Source organism: Melanostigma gelatinosum, assembly GCF_949748355.1.
Source record: "Melanostigma gelatinosum genome assembly, chromosome: 8".
Classification (NCBI taxonomy): domain Eukaryota; kingdom Metazoa; phylum Chordata; class Actinopteri; order Perciformes; family Zoarcidae; genus Melanostigma; species Melanostigma gelatinosum.
In genome coordinates this window covers 15,337,594-15,358,641 of record NC_136641.1, presented here as the reverse complement: position 1 = coordinate 15,358,641, position 21,048 = coordinate 15,337,594, and the positions used below count along the sequence as shown (strand labels likewise).

The following is a 21,048-nucleotide window of genomic DNA, read 5'->3' as shown; positions in this document are numbered from 1 at the left end:
CCTCAGTGTAGTATTTTATAAAAGAATGTCTTACAAAGTCTCAGTACAGTATGACTGTAGTATATTACGTCATCGTAAAAGTATAATATGTATGTATAGAAAAGTCTTGGGACAGTCAAGAGGATATGTCATAAAAAAGTCTAAATATATGTCATATGAAAGTCGGAGAATACACCTTTCTGTATCATGCAATACAGTTTAACAGCGCCACAAACATCATACAAAATTATCATAAAGTTGAATCAACAAAAACTGAAAGTTTTAACCATCATGAAGATATGAATAATTGTAGGACGGCTGCATTAGACTGCATTAGCGTTAGCCTGGTGTACCTTATAAACCGGCAATAGAGTTTACATGTCAGTCAAATAATCATAAAATATCTGCAATAACTTCTGCAGTTACTTTGTTTCTGTATATCAGAAATATCAAAATGGCAAATAGGGGCATAAACAATACAGACTGAACACTGACTGACACATCGCCATAACCTTGAATTTCAACTGGTGGTAGTGATACACAAAACAGTGAAAGTCAAGGTTTTGGTAACAGCCATAATTATTACAGCTACAGTATAATGATTAACAAGCTCTACAAATTGCTGTGTACAGTCAAGCTGGTTGTGGCAAAAGTAACAGAAAACCTCTCAGCTCTGTAAAAAAAATGTAATTTATATCTGACTGACAATTTTTTCTAGAGCCTGTTGACCAAACAGCTGTTCAGCACACCGCGAACGACAATTAGCAAAGACAAAACATGGCGGACGTGGTCGACAGGTGAGAGTAAATGAACATTGGACAACATGCAACACATAATTGGAGGGGGTGAGGAGGATGATGACGATGACGATGATGATGATGATCTCAATGGTATAGCTATGCATTTAAACTGAACAATGATGTTCTTAAAATACCACAAAGACTTCGTCTCTGATGCAAAGACTTGGTGGAAAATGAAATAAGTGAATTCATGTTTTTATTACTGGCGGTTGAGGCAAGTGATACTGTATTTCCTGTAAGTCGCTTCTGAATTAATCTTGTTTTCTAACTATTGTGTTGTAAAGCATAATCTCTGTGCTGTGAAGCCTTTTTTTTTGTTTGCCTCCAAAGCTGAAGCAGCTGACATCACTGTAGCAGCACACAGGAGCTGGAGGGCCAAGCAGGCCAGGTTTCAGCCAGGCTACCTTCCTTACCCTCTCTTAGGAGTGGGAAATACTGTCATTAATCTTCTTTTCAGCTGGAGGGGGTAGAGTGAACAGTGGTGGTTGAGGAAAGAAGAGTCACATGTTAGCAGGAAACCAAACACCAAACAGGTTAGTTTAATGGAACAAGGCATCGATGATAAAAAAAAAAAACAGTAAATTAGCCAAACCTCTTCATGTTAAATTCAGCTTCGTGAAAATATGTTGTAATAATGCACAGCCTTCCACATGTGTCATGCATGGTGATAGTGTAATCACAGTAATGGCTGATTGTACTGTGAGAGTATAGACATATTTTTCACACAAAAAATATGTTGACACGCTGTAAAACGTTTTCGCCAAGCAAAAGAGGTTTGGCTGACTCCCATCACCTAAGAGGATTCCTCTGAAGTAGAAAAAAAACAACCAAATGACGGCCCAAGTTAGTTCACAGTAGTTGGTGGGAGTTTGGGTGGGTGACAGGGGTCATGCTGCATGCACAGAGGGGTCAGGAGGCGTATGAGAGACACCTGGATAACCTTGGCATTAGGGGGGAGGGGCTAGCAGTTGGCGTCGTCACAGAGGTTGGCTTCACAGAAGAACCGTGAGCCGCGTTTAGCAGTGCGGGCTGTGAAGGGCACACTCTTCAGTACTGGGGGAGGAGGGTAAGGGAGAGAAAACATGTCACACCTGAGACACTGCCCTTCTGGGGGAGAAAGAAAAAACACTGGACCACCTTCACACTTCTTTCAGGAGACCCGTAAAGAAAACTCTGCTATTTCTGTACTGTATGTAGCACAGATCTCTGGAAGCAAACCTTTTATGTGAAAAGGTTTTTAACTGAATTAGCAGCAACATTTTACCCTATTTTGCATTTATAAGCACTGCAAAAACATTTAATAGAAGATTTATAACACACTGATGGAGTTGGAAGCTGATATAAGTGTTAATTAATGTATTTGTCCAATATTATAATTAATTTATCCAGTGGGCACCCATGCATGGAGGCTGCTGTATAAACAAATAGCTAAATTGTTATAAAATGTGTCTTCAAAGCAGAAGATATGATCGCTGATAAATGCTACACATAAAGAAACAATACAAAAATGTCCTTATAGCTACATACATCTACATTGTAGTGTGTTATAAACAATGTATTAAATGTGTGTATACTGCTTATGAATGCTAAATAAGAGGAGTTAAAGTAAAGCTTTATCGGATTACAGCACACTGGTTATATCATGGAAACTCATCAGTTGCATAATAAGCTGTAGTGGCATAGAAGCATTATTAATTACATTAATGCAACATATATATTATTTATATTTTAAAGCACTGATTAATAATCGTGACAAAAACATCCGTTAGCTTGGTGCTATCCTGAGGCTGGCGATAGATTTGTGGAATTTTAAAATGTCTTGACTTTGGCGACACATTGTGGTCGATATTCAGAAGAGACACTTGCATATTCCCCAAACAAAAACAGTCATACGAATACTGTGCACTACATGTACATTTGGAGTCAGACTGCTTGAGTGTCTTCATATTGAGGCCAAACACCTTTAGTGCAATACATTTCTAACCAAACATCACTTCATGGAATAACTGGAGGCTGCTGTGCTGCTATGTGCTGTGCTCCAGATGTGGTGGTGTCTGGACTACGTAGCACAAGGTGCACTTCAAAGGAGCTGAGCAGTGAATGACCACAGTCATCCTCGGCCTGGGAGGGCCGGGGCTACAGGCACCCACATGGGGTCTTTTTAGGGTGTTGTCTGGCCCACCTGTGATGATGTCCTCGATAGTGCCATCTTTGCCCTCGTACACAGGCCGGTGGTCTTTGGCTTGCCGCTTGCGCAGCTCTGTGATCAGCTCGTGCTGCTGCTGTTTCTTCTTTTGGGCCTGGACCTGTAAACCAGTGGACAGGATATTTGTACTGTTCACTGTGCTTTTTGGCACGCCGCGAAGCTTTATTTAGCACCGAGTAAACATCTGATAGACTTCATTCAGCTCAGTTGCATGCACTTTGACTGCACCTTGGGGTCATGCTGTTTAGCCTCCTGAGCCAGTAACTTTTCTCTCATTGCTTCCTCCTGCTTTTTCCGTTGTTCGTTTTGTTCCACTGCATCCTGTTGAGAAGAGAAAAACGTGACCAGTCTGCAGCATAAGACAGAAGCTCAAATAAATCAAAGTCAATACACACTGTGGCCTTTTGCAGATAATGAAAACAGGTCAAAAGTGGAATTTAAACAGGACACAGACAATACTTATACATACAACAAATGTGCTTGAAAGCAATAGTTCGACATCCAGTTCAATATTTTATGTTTCTGGTTCAATTCAACTCCTCATATTCCTCACCAGAGTTACTCCTCTCTCTCCCCTGGACCAACTTGGAGTCCAAATGTCAAACCATATCTTTAAGTCGCTCATACAGACACACGTACGGACACAGAAATCCTTTTGTTGCACATTTCCTTAAGCAGATCCCATAAATCCAGACTAAGAACAATCTCAGGAAATGTGCTGTGTAGTGGGCCAGGGCGAGTCTGTCCGGGGGTAAGGGAGATGAGGGACAGGAGGGAGAGGGAGGGGGGAAGAACCAGTCTAAACACCACAGCTGCAGCTCTGGAGTCAGACCCAGCTGGCTTTTCCTGTTATTTGGCCTCGGACTACACGCCACGTCCTGTGGCACAGAGGCAGCCAAAGCTCTGCCCTGTTCTGCTCTCACTGAGACGGACAGCATCCAAGTCTGAAACCAGGGAACTTCCCATCTGACCAGGAGAGAAAGCTGCACCCCGTCAGTGCAGAAGTGAGGAAAGATGCTGCCTCGTGTCCTCACCTTGTAGGCCCTGATAAAGCGCACAAACACGGGGAAGAACACCGAGGGCGGAGTTGTCTTGGCACTCTCTCCAAAGTAGTTCACCACATTGTTGAAGGCTTCCTAGAAACGGGAAGGACAGTACGTAAACACCGTTCAGTCATGATTGCTTGTGTGTAAGAGGTCAGTGAGTTGAATCTGGGACAGAGGTATGTCTCGTGTCTATTTTCATTTTTCTCCCCTTTGAGGTTAAGAGGTGAGGACAGTGTTTGATACCTCTGCGGTCTTGGCGTCCTTCTGCAGCTTGTCTAGCTGTGTGTCATGAGCATGGACGAAGCCTTTCAGGACTGAATGGTCATGGAGAGTGCACTCTCTCCTGATCAGGTCCATGCCTTTCCCCAGCTCTCGAACATCCAGCAGCACATTTTCCAGAGATACTTTTGTACAGTCAACAAGGAATATGTTTTATTTACAGCAATACAACAGTATATGAGCATAGTGTTATGAAAACGTTCTTTTTTTAACTGAACATAACTAACATTTCTGTTCACATAGCCTCGTGATGCTGAACTCACCTGCTGCAGCTTTATCCACAAAGTGCAGTTCGTTGTAGAAGTTGGCCAGTTCGGGATACTTCTCTTTCAAAGTGAGAGCTATGAAGTGGAGCAACGTCATCTTCCTGTCTGTAGACTTGGTGTCCAGCAGCTGTGTAACAATAGGAATGAATGGGAATATCAGCAAAAGCACTGCACAAAGGAACTGCGGAGCATATTATTTTGCTTGATTGGTTATCTGAGCAGTTGAAAAAATGTCTCCAAAATCGACGATGTAATAATCACCAGATCAAGACTTTGTAATTTGAAGCCGTAAACGCAGCCTCGCTTGCTGCTGTTCATGTAGTTCCCCAAGGCTAAGATGATCTAGAAGTACACCAAAGGAATGAATGAATATGCGTAATCAATACAAACACTGCCGATATGAAAACACCGGTCAACGAAACACTTCCTACCTCAAGCACTTTTTTCAACTTTGGTGCAGATTTCACTGAGGCAGAAGCAGCAATGACTGCATTGAGCTGCGGTGTGAGCATGTTGATGTTGTCAGAAAAGTTCCCAACGAAGGTGATGATGTTCATTCTCTGCGTGAGCCTCTCAATCTTGCTGAAGAACATCATGAACCGATCTTCCTCCGCCAGCTGGTCCAGTGGACGCCGCTCACGCTCGTACTGACGAAACACCTTCACTTCACACTCCGTGGGCAGGAAACGCATCAGACACTCCACAAAGTCCACGGGTAAGGCCTTGAGGTCAAACCTGAGGAAACGCAACATATATTAGTTACCATCTTGTCGACGGTTCAGAAAGTATTTGAAATCCAGGAAAAGTGCCTACTTCTCTATTGCTTTGCAGATCTCCTCTGTGCTCTTGTTAGCCTTTCGCAGTGTGATGGCCAAGTTCTTGGAGCGATTGGAGTCCAGAAGGGTGACTTTGTTTACCGCCTTCTGGGCTACTTTGCCCTTTGTGCAGCAAATATCCACAATGGGACCCTGGGCTCTGGTCTTAAACAGCTCCTCAAACTTTTCCAGATCCAGCTCCTGCACATGAGTGACAGTTCACTTATTTGTTCCGAACTAATATTAAAAAGGTCCTGGAAACACATTTTCTCAGTCAGCCTTTTGCTATGAGGGATGGACTTCTACTATGTTCTGACCAAGTTAGAGCAGTTTTGATCATTTCACATGAGAGATATCCGTTATTTGTCTCTGTGCTTTTCTGACTGGTTTGATGTGGGCGGGGCTCAGTTGGAAAAGGGTGATGTCATGTCTTTCCTTGCACCAATTAGGATTTAGCCATTAACCTGAGCTTTTGAGTGTAAATAATTAGTACAAATTAGGATGTTCTCTTCCCCCAAACATTTTAACATGGGTATTTAATGTGAATGATGTGTTCAGGGACATTTTAGCAGTTGTATCTGCTTGATTTACCTCTAGCACACGTTCATCATCAATCTCGTTGAAGACTGTGCCGTTGATCTGATTGGGCTTCAAGGCCGTCCAGTTAAACACCGGCAGGCGGAACTTGGTCTTGATGGGCTTCTTGATTCGGATAGCTGTAGTCGAGAATTAAAGTGTTATTGGTCAAAATCGGTTTTGCATGATTATAAACATTCATAAAGAGTTTTATAAAGCCTTATGAAGGCATTATAATGTGTGTTATCTTTAGCACTATTAAGCTGCAGTGGAACAGAAAGCAAAAATTGTACGAAGGTGCATAACAATAATGTAATTTTATGTCGGCTCTCACCTGAGAGACCCACGCTCAGGATAACTGATGGAGAAGTGCCCGGCAGAGGCGGAGCGAGAGGAGGTGGAGGTGGTGGGACACAGTGGCCTTCAATCAATGGACAAGAAAATGTTAACGCTTTTCCAAAAACTCTTTTTATCAATCCTATACCATCACTTTGATCTATTGTGTTTTTCGATCCTTTATTATTCTCTATATATTTTATCTAATTCACTATGAACCTGTATTATATGTTTTGTAACCTCCGTGCTGTGATCTACACTCAAGCAAAGGTGATTTTTAATCTTAGTGAAGCTTAAGGAGCAGTTTGTAGGATTTAGTGGCACCTAGAGGGGAGGTTGCAAATTGCAACCAACTGAAAACCCCTCTGCTTACCCATCCCTTTCCAAACGTGTCAGAAAATGACTGTGGCCCTTAGGCAACGAAAAAAACAGTGTTTAGTTTGTCCGTTTTGGGCCAATGTAGAAACATGGCAGTGCAACGTGGCAGACTCAGTGAGGAGGACCCGTTGATAGCACCCATCCCACACATAAACGGCTCATTCTTAGGTAAGGAAGACACAAAGATTCTTAGTTTCAGGTGATTATATACTACTAAAAACAGTTATGAATACTATAGTCCATGCCTGCGAACACCCTTAATTCTACACACTGCTCCTTTCACAAAAATTGCCAAAAGAGCTGAAAACTGCTCTAACAGTTGGTACTGTTTCTCCTGTGTTGTAGTCTGTCTGCAAGGAAACAACTTGCATTTCCCTTTCCTGTCTGGGGCAGAAACCCACTGCTGTGACTCATCACCTGGCCTGGCACGGATGAACAAAGAAGGGGAAACGAAAATAGACCTCCTCTGACGGTGTATCATCAAATAAGCTCAGCTTTTATATGTGTCACCAGACAAAAATCACTGTGAGTTATGGTTCATCACCGAAGGCTGAGGGAAGAGGAGGAGGAGGTGGTGGAGGAGGAGGAGGAGGTGGAGGGGCTTCACTGGCTGGTGGTAAACTGGTGTCTGGTCCTCCTGGTTCGGTGAATCCAGCTGTTGAACCCAAAGAGAGCTGCCTAATGTCTCCCTGTGGGATCCCAAGGCCACTACTCCCAACACCACCCCCGACACCCAGCGGCTCGATGGCAATATCTCCATCAGCCTTCTTGTGCAAACGGATGGTGCCTTGTTGTTCGAGCTCCAGCAGCCTCCTCTCGAGGTTGAAGTGTCTCTGGAAGGCGGCATCCTTCTCCTTGATTACCCTCCTCAGTGTGGTGACCTGGGTGTTGGTCGACTCGTACGTCTCCTGGAGAGTCACCAGGGGGCGATAAAGAGAACAACACAATGACTATACATGAAAAAGAAACATCCGGTTTCCTGCTGACCTAATTTGCTATCACAGCAATTTAGCTACATGTATCTGAAACTGATCTTCGCTAACACAGTGAAGCGAGGTGAAGCCTTTCTGATGCGAGGCAGGCAAAGCGATATTACAATCGTTACGACTCACGGCTTACCCTGATTGCATGCAGGTCCTTATCTTTCTGAAGGAGCACCTTCTCCAGATCAGCTACTTTCATCATTGTTTCATTCTCAATCTCCAGCAGCTTCTCCGTCACCTGGGAAAGAAGACGGAGAGATAAAACAACAGAGGGATGAGAGGAGGTGAATTCAAGAATTGATCCACAGCACGGGCATCTTTCCCAGTTCCACTCCCTCCCCGATACACTGTGCATCATCATAAGAAATAAGGTATACCCAGCAGCATGACGCGGCAAGAGCATGACACAGCTTTCAGTTTTGATTTTCAAACAGATTACACATGTTGCATCGGAATTCACAGGGATTCTTCACCCTCATCCTCCCCCATCATTCCCGACTCCTGAGAGCTGAGTTTGTTATGAAATTCTTAGAGTGATGTCAGGGCTGCCCACGACCTTTCTATGAGAAGAATGTCTTTGCAAAGCAGTGTGGGATACGAAGGCATCTGCCCAAAACGAATGAGCTAGCACAAGAACAATATTAAGCTTGTCTCACGCACAGCATTCTCCAGTGTTCTCCACCCCGTCATTATTCTGAAGCACTTGTGAAATGCAAACACAGAGTAGATATTTTAATCAGCATGTAGAAACAGCAAAGTTAAGTACACGGCTGGTGAACCACAATAATCTCATAAACGGGCCCAGAGAGCTGTGATGGTGGCCCAGACTAGGTGGTGCACTTACATGGGACAGGTGCTCCTCCAGTTCATCCACCTTCTCCAGAGCAGCATTCTTCGTCTCCGCATCTTCCAGCAGACCACCCACGTCAAACACGTTGTCCAGGTAGGCCTGGATCTGCACCGACAGCTTGTCACTCTCTGTATGTTTACATTTCTGACGTGAGGGGGAAAGAATCAGTGTTAGAGATGCTCTACACCCACTGGACAAATAGTCTCAACCTGTGGATATTTATTTGGATGGTCATCTTACCTCCAGGTAATCATCCAGTCCAAGCTTGGTGAATTCATACTGCAGATGGACTCTGAAGTTCATGTCCTCCACCGAGTGCACCACAATGTTGATGAACTGCATGCAGGCAACCTGGACCGCAGACAGATTTAGATACATTTCAGACCAAATATATTCAATTGGATAGATAATAAGATGGACCCACATTCACACCAAAATAAAAGCATCCATCCTTAATACAAAGCGTATCTTACCATGTAGTCGATGTTCCCCTCCTCACAGCGGAAGTAATCCATCAGTCTCTCAAAGCGATGCTTCTCCTTACACACCTAAAACGCAAAAGGTGCAGCAATACAGAGGAATGAAATTAATATATGATATTTTCATTTCAGTTGAAATGGAGGAAACATTCAAAACTAAACACAGAACAACAAGACGCCCAACATGAAGAGAATCCGAATGGAAGGTCAAAATGAGTCATTTTAAACCTCCTTGTCTAATTTGAAAAGATAATGATGAATGAATGATTAAGAAATAGTCACAGTCTCCTGCTTAAAGGGGCAACCTCCACATATTGACAGTTGACAAAAGACATTTAGTTGCTTTGCACCATGGAGAAGATAAAAGCAAAGCTCTAATTAAAAACAGAGGTTTTTATGAAGAAATGGGCACCAGCTGTACGGGCACCATTGTTATTATTATCTATTTCTACTTGTGAAGATCATATTCCCTTTATGTTCGTGGGGTGTTCTGTTGTGTCTTGAGTTAATGTAATAAGAATAAAATAAAATAATATATATATAATAAAACAGTATTTTGTTTTGATGAAAGACATTCCAGGATTAAAGGAGAGCTTAGCCGTATGTAAACAGAGGACAGCTTCCTCTATTTGCAACAACAACCTCTTCCTATTATCATAGTTCATGGGAAGAAAGCCAGCGGAAGATAAAGACATGGGACCCACTTTGTTTAGCCAAATTCCTGCGCAAAAATACACTGAAACAAATGTTTGTAAAAGGTTTTGTAAAAAGTTTGTATTAATGTGTGATATAAAATAAATAACACTACAGAAACACCATATTGTTTTGGCGAGTGGGTTGATTCGCTCTTGCGTCTCTCTGGGGCTTTTTGACTGCGAGGTAATTGTCTTGTTCCGGTGTTTAGATGACTGAGTCGGCAGAAACTGAGAGGCTCAGCAAACCTTTGTGGTCTACTTGCTCCCACCAGGGAGTTGATCCTTATCATTGTTCAAGGTTGGCTCACATCTGGTGTCTTAATGAGACTAATGACCTCAGACAGGCCACCGTAGAGCTTTGCTTACAACCTCAGCAGACATGAAATCTGAGAAGACATGAGCGCTCCTCCACTTTCACTCATCTACACTGGTTCTTTATGCCCTCATGCATACCAGGGATTTGGGAACTGGTGGCAATTTAATTAATGTTAGATTATTTTTAGCACAGTAAATTCTCACAGGGTTATTATTAGCCTTGTATTACCACCAAATATTAGCAGCACAACTTTAGATGATAAGAGTTCAGGTTTCATCAAGACATTGCTTTAGGCACCTCTTTGAAGTTGTCAAATGCTGAAAGGATGATCTCGTGACCTCCTCGGACGAGACAGACGGCAGCCAGCAGCTCGAGGACCAAAGCTTTCGTCCTGGAAGTGCAGGAAACACAAAATACATTACCTGGATGAAGTTCAACTGCAAACACTTACTCTCAGATTAAAGAGGGGAAAGCACAATATGTATACTATCTATGCTACCAGAATGAATGTCCTCAAAATGAAGGTAAACTCATAAACATACAGGAGTTGAACTCTTTAATCCACACTGAAGGGTGAAGCAGGGAAGGCCTTTATAGTGTTTTAAGTGTGTACCCTCCATTATGAAGTGATCAGCGCTAGCGGGTTTACCACTAATCTTCCTTTTGTAAACATTCCTTAACAGCCTGTATATACGGCTCTGATCCCCGACTTCAGAGAGAAGCTGAGCCCCATGGAGAATGAGAGGCATATCATATGAACTGGCTGCAGGGTGTCCCCAATTGTTTGACCCAGCCCTGCGTCTATGGAGACGGGGGGCCCTCCGTCCTTACCGTGAGTTCTTATTGTTCAAGCTGAGAGCAATTTCATTGACTGCGTGTGCGTGAGACATGACCATATTGAAGCCATACTGCATGAAGAAGACAGAGAGAGAGAGAGAGAGAGAGAGAGAGAGAGAGAGAGAGAGAGAGAGAGCAGGATGTGGTGAGATAAACCTTTGAATATAGAGAGCACTTGACTGCACAGGAAACATATAATCCTCACGTTTATAACAGATATCGTGTGCGGTGGAGTGTTGGTGTTACCTGATAATTCATGATAGCTCTCAAGCACATGATGCACACATGCACATCATCTTTTTGGCTCACAAGGCGGGAGTTCTTGATGGTTTTGGTGTTGGAAACCGTGCCATAGCTGCAACGGATGGCAGAAGTTAATATCTGACAGAGATTGAACAATCAAACACAGTGTTTTACTTCAGATGTTGTGTTTAACACTCGCTTGTTTCATTTATTGCTCGAGTTTTTTTCTGGTAGTCATGTGACTCTTGTTTTAAGTGCGTCACATAGAGAGAGGCAGAGAGAGAAAATGACAGAGAACGAGGTCTGACAGAAAAAACTTAGATGGCTTTTGAGGTTACAGATGCATCATGGGAGATGACTGGTTTCCTTGCTGCTGTCAACAGACTGAGGTCTCTGCACACAGACTGTTATTATGTAACTGTGTTGCCCCGTCATCATGCGCACACAGTATTACTTTTCTTGTGCAGTTTATAAACGGCTTTTACAGTGATCCAGCATTTCTGAGTCATATACATACAAATGCCATAATAAATTATACATAAAGTTATACTAACATATATTCAGCAGTTATCTTAACCTTCTTGTGAACTATTTGTCTTTTTAAATTTCTCTTTTCAGACTTTACGTCTTCTGTCTCTTCATCTCTTGTCTGTGTGTGGCTCAGTGATGAAGAAGACAACTGTCCAACATGTGCTGTAGCTCACAGCTGGCTTTCACCTGAAGACAGTGCAGACGCACATCTGGACAGATGAGGGAGGACCATTAACAAAGAGAGACTCATAACGCAAAAGTTCAAACATTTTAGTATCTATATCTCTGATACTATATCTTATTGAGTTTGTGCAGAGCCTTGAGGTCAAGAGAGAGGTCAGCCAAAACATAACTAATCAACCATCCAGGCATCGTCCTAAAATAAAAAACAGCACCAAAACAACTGGCTTACGTGCTAATACATGATTGAAGCATTAAAGGTAGCACAGCGCGGCAATAACGGGGATAGGCAACAGCGGCGAAGCTAGCTTAGCAATACGTACCGGAGGACAGACTGGCGGGCAGAGCGCACCAGGGTGTTGCAGAAGGGTTGGGTGCTGGAATGGTGCAGATCCTCTATGGACCTGCTCCAAGATTTAGCTTTATCCAAGAAGCCATCCTCCTCATTCTCCAGCCCCTCAAAATCCAACCTGGGCCACATACAGACAGACACACAAGCCAACACAGAGGCATGGGGGGGGGGGGGGGGGGGTGTAGAGGAGAGGAACGGGGGAGGTTAGGTCAGCAAGGCAGCTTGGTAGAGAGCCAGGGGTTATCACAAGGGCCGTCATCGAGCTGCTTGATAATAGCTCAGCACAGAGAGTCTGCCCCCATTCAGCCAAGGTATAGCTCAGCACTACACCACACAGCTTACACAGAAACACGTTTAGTTTGCCAAGTATGCAACAAGGCAAACAAACAGTTGAAAGAGCGCGATTTGCCAAGAGCAATTTTTAGATGCACAAGCAGTTTATTACAGGCTCCACAGGACAGTATGCGTTAACCCAGCAGCTGAATCCACTGCCCAACCTAGTCCCTTAGGAAAGGCTTTTGTCCACGGTCATGATGTGTGTGTGTGTGTGTGTGTGTGTGTGTGTGTGTGTGTGTGTGTGTGTGTGTGTGTGTGTGTGTATGAAGTATATTTGAATAAAAGTACTTACATGACAGCACACTGGGCAAAGGAGAGGTACTCCACCAGGATGTCAAGACCTCTGTTCTCATCATTGAGGAACTCCCTGACCCACCTGTGACGCATGGGAACACAGAGAGGTTAGCAGGGCACCAAATCAAGAACACACCCGTATCCTTTTACCCTGTAGGATTACATTTTACCCAGTTCTGCAGGAAAACAAAGTAAAACAGAGAGAAAACGGACTTCTAAAATAGTTTGCATCGATTCATTGTTTGTAGTTTTATGTTCTCAGATGTGGGGATTTGCTGCAATTCTTGGTATTTCAGTAAAACAAATTGAATAAATTGGGATTTTGAATGGTTGGTTGGACAAAAACAGACATTAAATGACATCACATTGTGCTCTAGAATATGCGATTGAGGGCTTTTTTTTCCACCTTCTGACCAAGTTAATTGTTAAAATCTGGGAAAGTGATGACATTGCAAAAAGAAGTCAAACGGGGCAGCAAACACAAGCAGTCTGATGATTACACCGGTTTTGAACAAACCCCCAGGTTAACCAAAATTATGAGGAAAATTGTTGCCCAAACTGTCCATTCATCCATCCACTCGCCGTAGTTGTGTGTGCTCAGTAATAATATTACAATATTCCCTGGAATAATATAGTTTCTGTCATCTGGGTAAATGTTTAACCTGTTTACAACCGGTCTGATCGTACGACAGCGTGTCTGATTTATTGTTGTAGCAATATCACCTCGCTTCGATATTGCAGGAAAGATGTTATCATAACTGATAGAGATAATAACGAAAAATAATACCCATGTTGTGTTAAAACAGAATGATCCTTTAAGGCAGCTCTGAGGGGGGTCTTCCCTCCCCTGAAGAAAGGAACTTGGCAGGAATGTCATGGAAAGTAAACCAGCGCGAGGCTTCAGACTCCACATTTAACTCCAGTTTTTTGGAGAGAGAAACAAATCTAAACAAAGGAATTCCCATTACGACGGGCGAAAGAATGTGTCGGGCATATGGCTGAAGGAGCTGAGCTCAAGTCAACCTCTGACAGCCAACAGTATTTAGTCTGCCTCCCCCACAGACCCCCTTCACCTCCTCCCCGTGTCTTCAGAGAACTCCAGGGGGGGACAGGATTGGGGTAAAAGGTTCTTAAAATAGTCTTGGAGTGCTGGTCTTTCTGGGAAACGCATTGAAACAGACCTTCATTGATGAGGCCTAATACAATGAGAGTTGTTCTTGGAGCTCAACGAATGCTATGGAAAATCAAAGTCTTTTAACAGGCTTCTTTTAGTTTGGGAATTCAGTGGCAAGTCACTGCAGCACATCTTTTTAATGTGAAAGTATCTGCGTGACATCAGATTACAAAGTCAAGGACCACGGCTGCGACAGTGAAGATAAAGGCTTCACATAACATCCGCATACACAGCTGTGTAGTGAACTGCACAGTATCAAATGTCCATGACAAAGTATGACAGAACAATATAAAATGATTGTTTGCTGTGAGAAATGTGTAAACATAAAAGTATCCTTGTGTGTGTGTGTGTGTGTGTGTTGTTGTGCTTTTCACTGGGCTCAGCATTGGTCAACCAGGCTTCCTGTCCCTCTGGCACACACAACAAAGCTTCCTGCTCAACACTATGGGGGAGTGGACGGGGCAGCACAATAGCTACCATCTGGGCATTATGAGGACCAGCTCTATGAAGTGGAGCTGCAGAGCTTGGCAAGTTAGAACAATTGGGGGATATCTGGGCACCAGAAAGAGCTCTGTGTCCCTGCAGCAGCAGCAGGAGCACAGAAAGGACTATTCTTTACCAGGGAAAACAATAATGTGGTTCCCTTCAGGTCTGTGAAACCATTAAACTGATCTGTGGAAAATGTCAGAGATAAGTATTGATTACCCAATGTGGTTTGTCCTCAGTGAGATCTCCAGCTCCCTCAAGACTTTTGTAGATTCCTGCACCCGTCTGCGAAACTTCTGGAACACAATGAAAGCACAGAGTTCAGCTGTAGAAATAGCATTGTGCGAGTTTACGGGTTCCTTTTGAAACAATACCAATTTAGTGTTACACTTTTGTTGCCTTGATGGATTTAATAAAAATGTGTTAAAATCAATGCATTCTTCTTTCTTGTCCATACTTCATTGAGTGCCTACAGGAGCCAGAATGCAACTCAACCAGCGATAGTTCATTTCAAGATTCGGGTGTGAAGACGCTACCCTCAAGCAGAGATGAGGAGTGGGCTGCAGAGGTCTGGTACTTCATTATACAGACACCCAGATGTTTTCATTTTTTAAACTTGTAGTCTTCAGTCCTCTTAGTGTTTATCAGCCACAAAGGGATTTATATAACTTTTTTTCACAAATGCGGAAGTACTCCCCAACACCTGAAAACAGACTGCGATGTGTAAAATCGGTGGAGTTCCCCTTTAAGTGGACACTATATTTGGAAGGACATCGGTACTCTCCCACCTTTCGAGTGACTCCGGGGTCTAAGTATCCTCGTAGCTTCTGGATGTAGGTGTGAGGCGGATTCTTCACCTGAAACCTCTCCTGAAAATACACAACGATAGTCAGCGTTGTAATGTGCAGTTTGCTGACGTTACCGTGTTGGTACAGAATGAGCAAAGTAATGACAGCAGGTTAGTGGACATTGTGAGTGCTGCTTTTGTTGTTTACGAATAAGACTTTTTGAATGCACCTGGTCGCAGATCAGGTCCCACTTCTTCTCATTGTCATACTGCCTGAGGAGCCGAGCTTTGTCGGGAGGCAGATTCATAGAATTCTGAAAATAGAAGATGGAAGCATTAGTTTCATTTATGACCACATTTTTCCTTTTTTTCTGTTTATTTGACTATTTCAAGCAGCTCTGACTGCGTGTGTGTCATTGACTCGCACTTTACAGGCCTCTGGCGCCAACAGTAGAGCCGAAAATTTGGGGGACTTACACCCTGACCTCACTTCCTGTGCAGACATCAGCATCCTGTCGCAGGAGATGGCCTGCATCTCCTGCGCATCGTTCAGGCAACACCTTGATAACCACAACAAACCAGAACCAAAGTACGGGCCTATTACCAGACCTCATGTAATCCAGCCATAAAAAAACACTTGAACGCCACACGAGGAGTCCTCAGGCAGCCAGTTGACTGTGGCTCAAATTAAACCCTAAATGCTCTAATTTGTGTTTGGAGACCAACACACTTAAGCGTTTTATGACCTCATGACAACATTTAAACGACTGGTGGAGTGTTTGACACAAGCTTTTGACGAAGAACTTTCTTGACTGAGCCAAGAGCTTGTCAACAGGGGTTGACATGGAAATCTTAAAAATGAGGAAGCACAACAGTATGATGGAGCTTGCCAGCCCCTGAAACTGATCACCTCAGCGGTTTTTAGTCTTTGAAGAGACATGAGGAATTGTTTGCACTGGGAACCTTCATTTACACCCGTATCAACAGAACCCCGGCAGCCCGGCCACAAACGGCCTGTCAGCTTGACTTTTAACCTTCAGCTAACTCAGCCGCCCCTCTAGAAGAATGCAGCACCCTGTTAACCCATCCCAGGCCAGACATCGTGATGTTCACACTAGCATTGCTCCACTGCTGGAGTGTTTGATGCATGGAAAAATAGATGAAATACACTTGTTCCATTGAAAATTAAGGGTGGAACATCACATGCGAGTGTTTTTAAAATAAGTTTTCCACATCGGTATCGTTCCCTCTATCAGCACGTCATGAATCACGCTGTCTAAAGGGGACTGAGGTAAAAAAAAGAAAAAGAAACTGTGCTTCTGCTTTTCTTGACGGTTGACGAATAATTTCACATTAAACAGTCTATTTCTGAAATCACTAATTATACAGCTAACTCAAAAGCACATGCAGCAACCTTAAACTGCCGATAGATGACAAAGAAAAGCACTTCAAAGAATGTAAAATTGCAATGCCTGACCAAGTTATAATGGTAGTGCAGTGCAGAGATGTTGCATGTGGGGCCTTTGACATAACCGGCTCTATGAATACATGATGGCAGGACAGAGGAAAGAAGCAACATGCATACCAGATGTCCAGAATTACAGGAGGAATGTGTCCTGTTTATAATAGTCGTTTATAGCAGTAAATTTCCTCTCTTGTCTGACCCTCGAGCTGCTTTCTCCTCCTCCGGGGAGAAAGTTCACCGCCGATACAGTCTTTAGGACATTCGTACGAGGAAGTGAAGCGTAATAAAACACATCTGTATCTGTCTCTCTCTCTGAGCATTTTTAACATAGAATGGACACTGCTTTAATGGGCAGTGGTTACTGATAACTTATAGTACAGTAAATAATAACCTCTAGCTGGTGATTATCAAAAGAAAACAGACACATTAAACATTCACATATTCAAAGAGCTTTCATACAGTTATTTAAGGCTCATCAAATTCTTATTAATTAAATGAATGCAATCTATGAAAAAACATATTTACTGTACAGCTGAAACTATTATTTGACTCATCAATTATTTGACTCACATGAACTATTTTGATGACGATTATCGTTTTCAGCTGTCGTTTACAGTAACAATGTCAAATATTTGCTGGTTCCAGCTTCTCAAATGTCATTCATTGTCGTACTGTATATCACTGTAAATTGAATATTTTTAGGTTTTGGACCGTTGGTTGGACAAAAGAAGACATTTGGAGATGTCTCCTCGGGCTCTGGGGAACCATGACGGACATTTGTCATTATTTTTGCACATTTTATCGAAAAAACAACAACTAATCGGTTAAGTGAGAAAATAATTGGCAGATGAATCATTCAGTGAGTGGCTCAGGATGCCTCAGTGTTCTGCTGAATGGCTCAGAAGGTCCTTTGTTCAAGCAGCAGGCAGATATTTGAATGAACACCTTTATATGTGGTTTTTAGATTGACCATCTTTCTGATGTTATTCATGTCTCATATGGCATTTTATGGTGTTGTTTATTCGTTGAAGTGTGTCTTCTGTCTGTTGTGCACTGTGGAAACTATGTATATTGTTGTGTGTATGAGTTGTTGTTGGTGGCAAATGAGAATCCCCACTGGGGATTAATAAAAGCTTTCTAATCGAATCTATTCGATAATGAAAATAATCATTTGTTGCAGTTCACCTGAGCTCCAGTGGACTGACCCTTGTTCATAATGAAGTAACGACTACGACTTACCAAATTGCACTGAGTGGATCTCTGTAATACACTCTCGATAATGTTTCATTGAATTGTGATGCAAACAGTGAATGAAAGCGTAATAATAAGACACGATATCTACTCCAGCATCTTCTCAGACCCAAAGCTTGGTTGTTGTTTTTTTTCTTCGTCAGTCATACTGAAGTAGAACTGTAGGGCAAAGAGCAAGGTCCACTTTTGTAGTCATTCTATTCTGAGTTACTGGAAAACACACACACACACACACACACACACACACACACGCACACACACACACAGAGATGTGTATCCATTTAGACAAAAGGAGCAAAAGTAAAGTTTTAAGTAAAAAACCTGCCCACTGTTATTGGATTTGAAAAAGATTTCAGGAATACAAACATGAATTAGAAGTGAAAAAAGTGTGCAATTTCAGTAAACGATGAGTAAATGCAATAAGTTCCCTGCCATTACGAGCCACGAGGACACACACGAGACTTTGATGTTTGACACGGTTCTGCTCTTTGTCAGTTAGAGCCTCGGGTAATGTAAACAAATACAGGTGGGACCGTGAGCAGATGTGTGAAGCTACAAATGTTACGAGTGTAAAAAAGTGTTTCTCCGATGACAGAAGAGGCTCAGAAGCGTTTTCTCCATGCGACAAGGCAAAAGGCAGAGAGGATGTTTGCGTTCTGACTAGATTTGGGTAATTTGAGACAAGTAACCCAATTTAGCTAATTTCATTTCACTTTCTCCCGCAGTGATGCAATCTTGCCCTTCCTGTGTTTATAAGACGCTGGAAAGAAGTAGTTGTATGAGTGGGAGAGGGGGCAGTGGCACAGTTTTGTATTCATCGGCCCATTTTAGGAGTAAAATACTACAGAAATGCCAAAAATGTTTGGTGCTTGTTATGTTGCCCACATAGTCGCTCCTCCAGCAAGGCCTTTCTTCTTTGACCTGAGACTGGCTGCACAAAGAATTCAATGTGGCGCTTTGTTTTGATTTGGTGCCATTCCCATACTTTGACATTTGAGCTATTTTTTTCTTCACTGACAATGGCTGGTGGGCAGGGTCAGTGTATGCCCCCTGGTGCTGTGTACAGCAAAAATATGGCTAAAACACAACACCAGTACACTGCAGAACCAGATGAACTGGTGATATTATCACTCCTAACATTAGGCCCTCATTTTGAGGCAGGACAGGTGGCAGAGTTTCCAAACGGAGAATGAAAACTCCACTGTATAAAACTGTGACATAGTCACAAATCAGTTCAGAAAAATAATAAATAAATGTGGGGAAAACCGATATAATGGAGGAAAACGATCTACTGACAGAAAATCGATCAACAAACATTTTGATTCAGTGATTAATTGTTAAAAAATACAAAACATTCGTTGGTTTCAGCCTGTTAAATGTGAGATGTTTTTGCTTTTCTCTCGGAAAAAATGGTTTACCGTTTAAATGGAAAATGGCGTTGGCATTTATTGGATATTTAAAAGGTAAATAACCTAAAAAAGTCAAAGTATTATGCACAAACCAAGGGAAGAATATAAAGTGAGACACCTGGTTTGAGGTAAAAGGAAGTTGTGGAGGAGAATTAAGCACAGAAGTAACACCAGCCAACAGAGAGGGCATAAACTCTAAAACAGAGAGACATTTGAGCCGTCGACAAAGGAAGACGGAGGTTTTCAAGACTCAACAGTTAAAGTAGTTGAGGGGGTCAGGTTTCGGGTTAAGGAGGCATGGAGAGTCCAGGAGAGCCATCGGGGACTCAGCAGAGCAGTCAAGTCACGCATATCCCCCCCGCAACTTAGGGGGGATGCTGCAGAGTCACCTCAGACAAGAAGAGTCAACAGGGCAACTCTGTCAGCCCTATACATGACAACTTCCTAATCCGAGCTGATTTACAATCAGCCTTGAGTTGAGTTTATGACTGGAAGCTCCAGATAGACAAATGGAAAAGTGCGACAAGATGTTTCCCCCCTGATCCCTTTCACAGCCTCACACTTTCAGTCGGGATAAGACATAACACCGCCATACACCAAACTACACTGACCGTGCCTGCAGAAAGCCTGTTTGTTGTTGCAGAGAACAAACAAGTTGATTGAGCAGAGCATTCTGAATCTAGTTTATATGAATTTGTGGTGGCTTGTAAGCCCATGTGAAGCTGACATAGCTGTATCCAATAATACTAATAATAACAATACACAAGACACAATAATACGGTTTTGTGCTCCATCTTATTCCATGTAAATCTAATTTGCAGACCCTAGAAGTGGCCAACTAAGCAGATGCATTCAATTAGATTTGATCTCTTGGTGCGCTGGAAACCCACAGTCTGTGTTTTTATCTACTTTGAGCTGATGACAACTAAGTCTGGCCTGTGTAAACCGATCAGAGGGAGAGAAGTGGGTGGCTAAAGAGCTCACTTTGCTGGACAGAGCCTGTGGCAGAGCAGACATTGAGGCCCATGACTGCGTCCTTTACCGCCAACAAGTCGGAGCGTCTGCTGATCAGGGCGGGGTGCAGGAAGAAGGGACTTACGGTACAACTGAACTGTGAGCCAACGTAATCAAAGGGTCACCGCTGCGCACCACAACGCACGGAGCTAGAATCAAACATTCGAGGAAAGGCGGGTTCATTTATTCACCAATGTCCGGCACATTTCTTATGCAATGGCAACTCAAGACGCTTCACAGATTGTCTTTTAGAGAGCCAGTACAAGATAAACAGATAAACAAAGACAGATACTGGAAAAGAACAGTTCAAGTTTAAAATCTGAATGTTGAAGGAATAATTCAACATTTGTGAAATATGCTCAATGTCTTTTTTGCAGAGATTTAAATGAGGAGATCAAAGCCACTCGTGTGTCTTTCCTGTACATTCGATTTGAGGCTAGCGCTACGCTGGTTGTAGCTTATAGATAGATGTGACAGTGGTGTTGGTCTTCTCATCTAACTCTCAGCAAGAAAAACGTAAATCCAAAATGTCAGACTATCCCATGAAAATAATTATACCAGTGTCAATAAATGGCGGTCCTAACCCATCAATTGATTTATAGACACATAACTTAATTTTAAAATCAATACTCTGACCTTTTAGACTTTAGCGTTAATGTAATATATTATTTTCAATTTGGTTACA

At 42.7% G+C, this 21,048-nt stretch overlaps 1 protein-coding gene across 7 annotated transcripts in view; it reads right to left on the bottom strand.

Annotated features, from left to right (window-relative positions):
- fmnl3 (formin-like 3) overlaps positions 1-21,048 on the bottom strand; it is a 32,060-nt gene that overhangs the window by 2,201 nt on the left and 8,811 nt on the right. Inside the window, exons 2-25 of one of the 7 annotated variants that reach the window (XM_079273528.1) lie at positions 15,455-15,538; positions 15,226-15,306; positions 14,657-14,733; positions 12,776-12,859; positions 12,119-12,265; positions 11,088-11,196; positions 10,836-10,912; positions 10,302-10,395; positions 8,988-9,062; positions 8,755-8,865; positions 8,509-8,658; positions 7,801-7,902; positions 7,226-7,589; positions 6,302-6,388; positions 5,983-6,107; positions 5,390-5,592; positions 5,008-5,311; positions 4,838-4,918; positions 4,574-4,703; positions 4,275-4,435; positions 4,020-4,121; positions 3,214-3,306; positions 2,962-3,085; positions 1,711-1,832 (exon numbers count right to left, since the gene is read on the bottom strand). In XM_079273528.1, coding sequence (XP_079129654.1) covers positions 1,741-1,832; positions 2,962-3,085; positions 3,214-3,306; positions 4,020-4,121; positions 4,275-4,435; positions 4,574-4,703; positions 4,838-4,918; positions 5,008-5,311; positions 5,390-5,592; positions 5,983-6,107; positions 6,302-6,388; positions 7,226-7,589; positions 7,801-7,902; positions 8,509-8,658; positions 8,755-8,865; positions 8,988-9,062; positions 10,302-10,395; positions 10,836-10,912; positions 11,088-11,196; positions 12,119-12,265; positions 12,776-12,859; positions 14,657-14,733; positions 15,226-15,306; positions 15,455-15,538 — 3,057 coding nt within the window. In that variant the 3' untranslated portion in view covers positions 1,711-1,740. Of the gene's footprint in view, positions 1-1,192; positions 1,237-1,710; positions 1,833-2,961; positions 3,086-3,213; positions 3,307-4,019; positions 4,122-4,274; positions 4,436-4,573; positions 4,704-4,837; positions 4,919-5,007; positions 5,312-5,389; positions 5,593-5,982; positions 6,108-6,301; positions 6,389-7,225; positions 7,590-7,800; positions 7,903-8,508; positions 8,659-8,754; positions 8,866-8,987; positions 9,063-10,301; positions 10,396-10,835; positions 10,913-11,087; positions 11,197-12,118; positions 12,266-12,775; positions 12,860-14,656; positions 14,734-15,225; positions 15,307-15,454; positions 15,539-21,048 lie in introns of all 7 variants that reach the window. The other 6 variants (XM_079273527.1, XM_079273531.1, XM_079273529.1 and 3 more) reach the window with 6 other exon arrangements.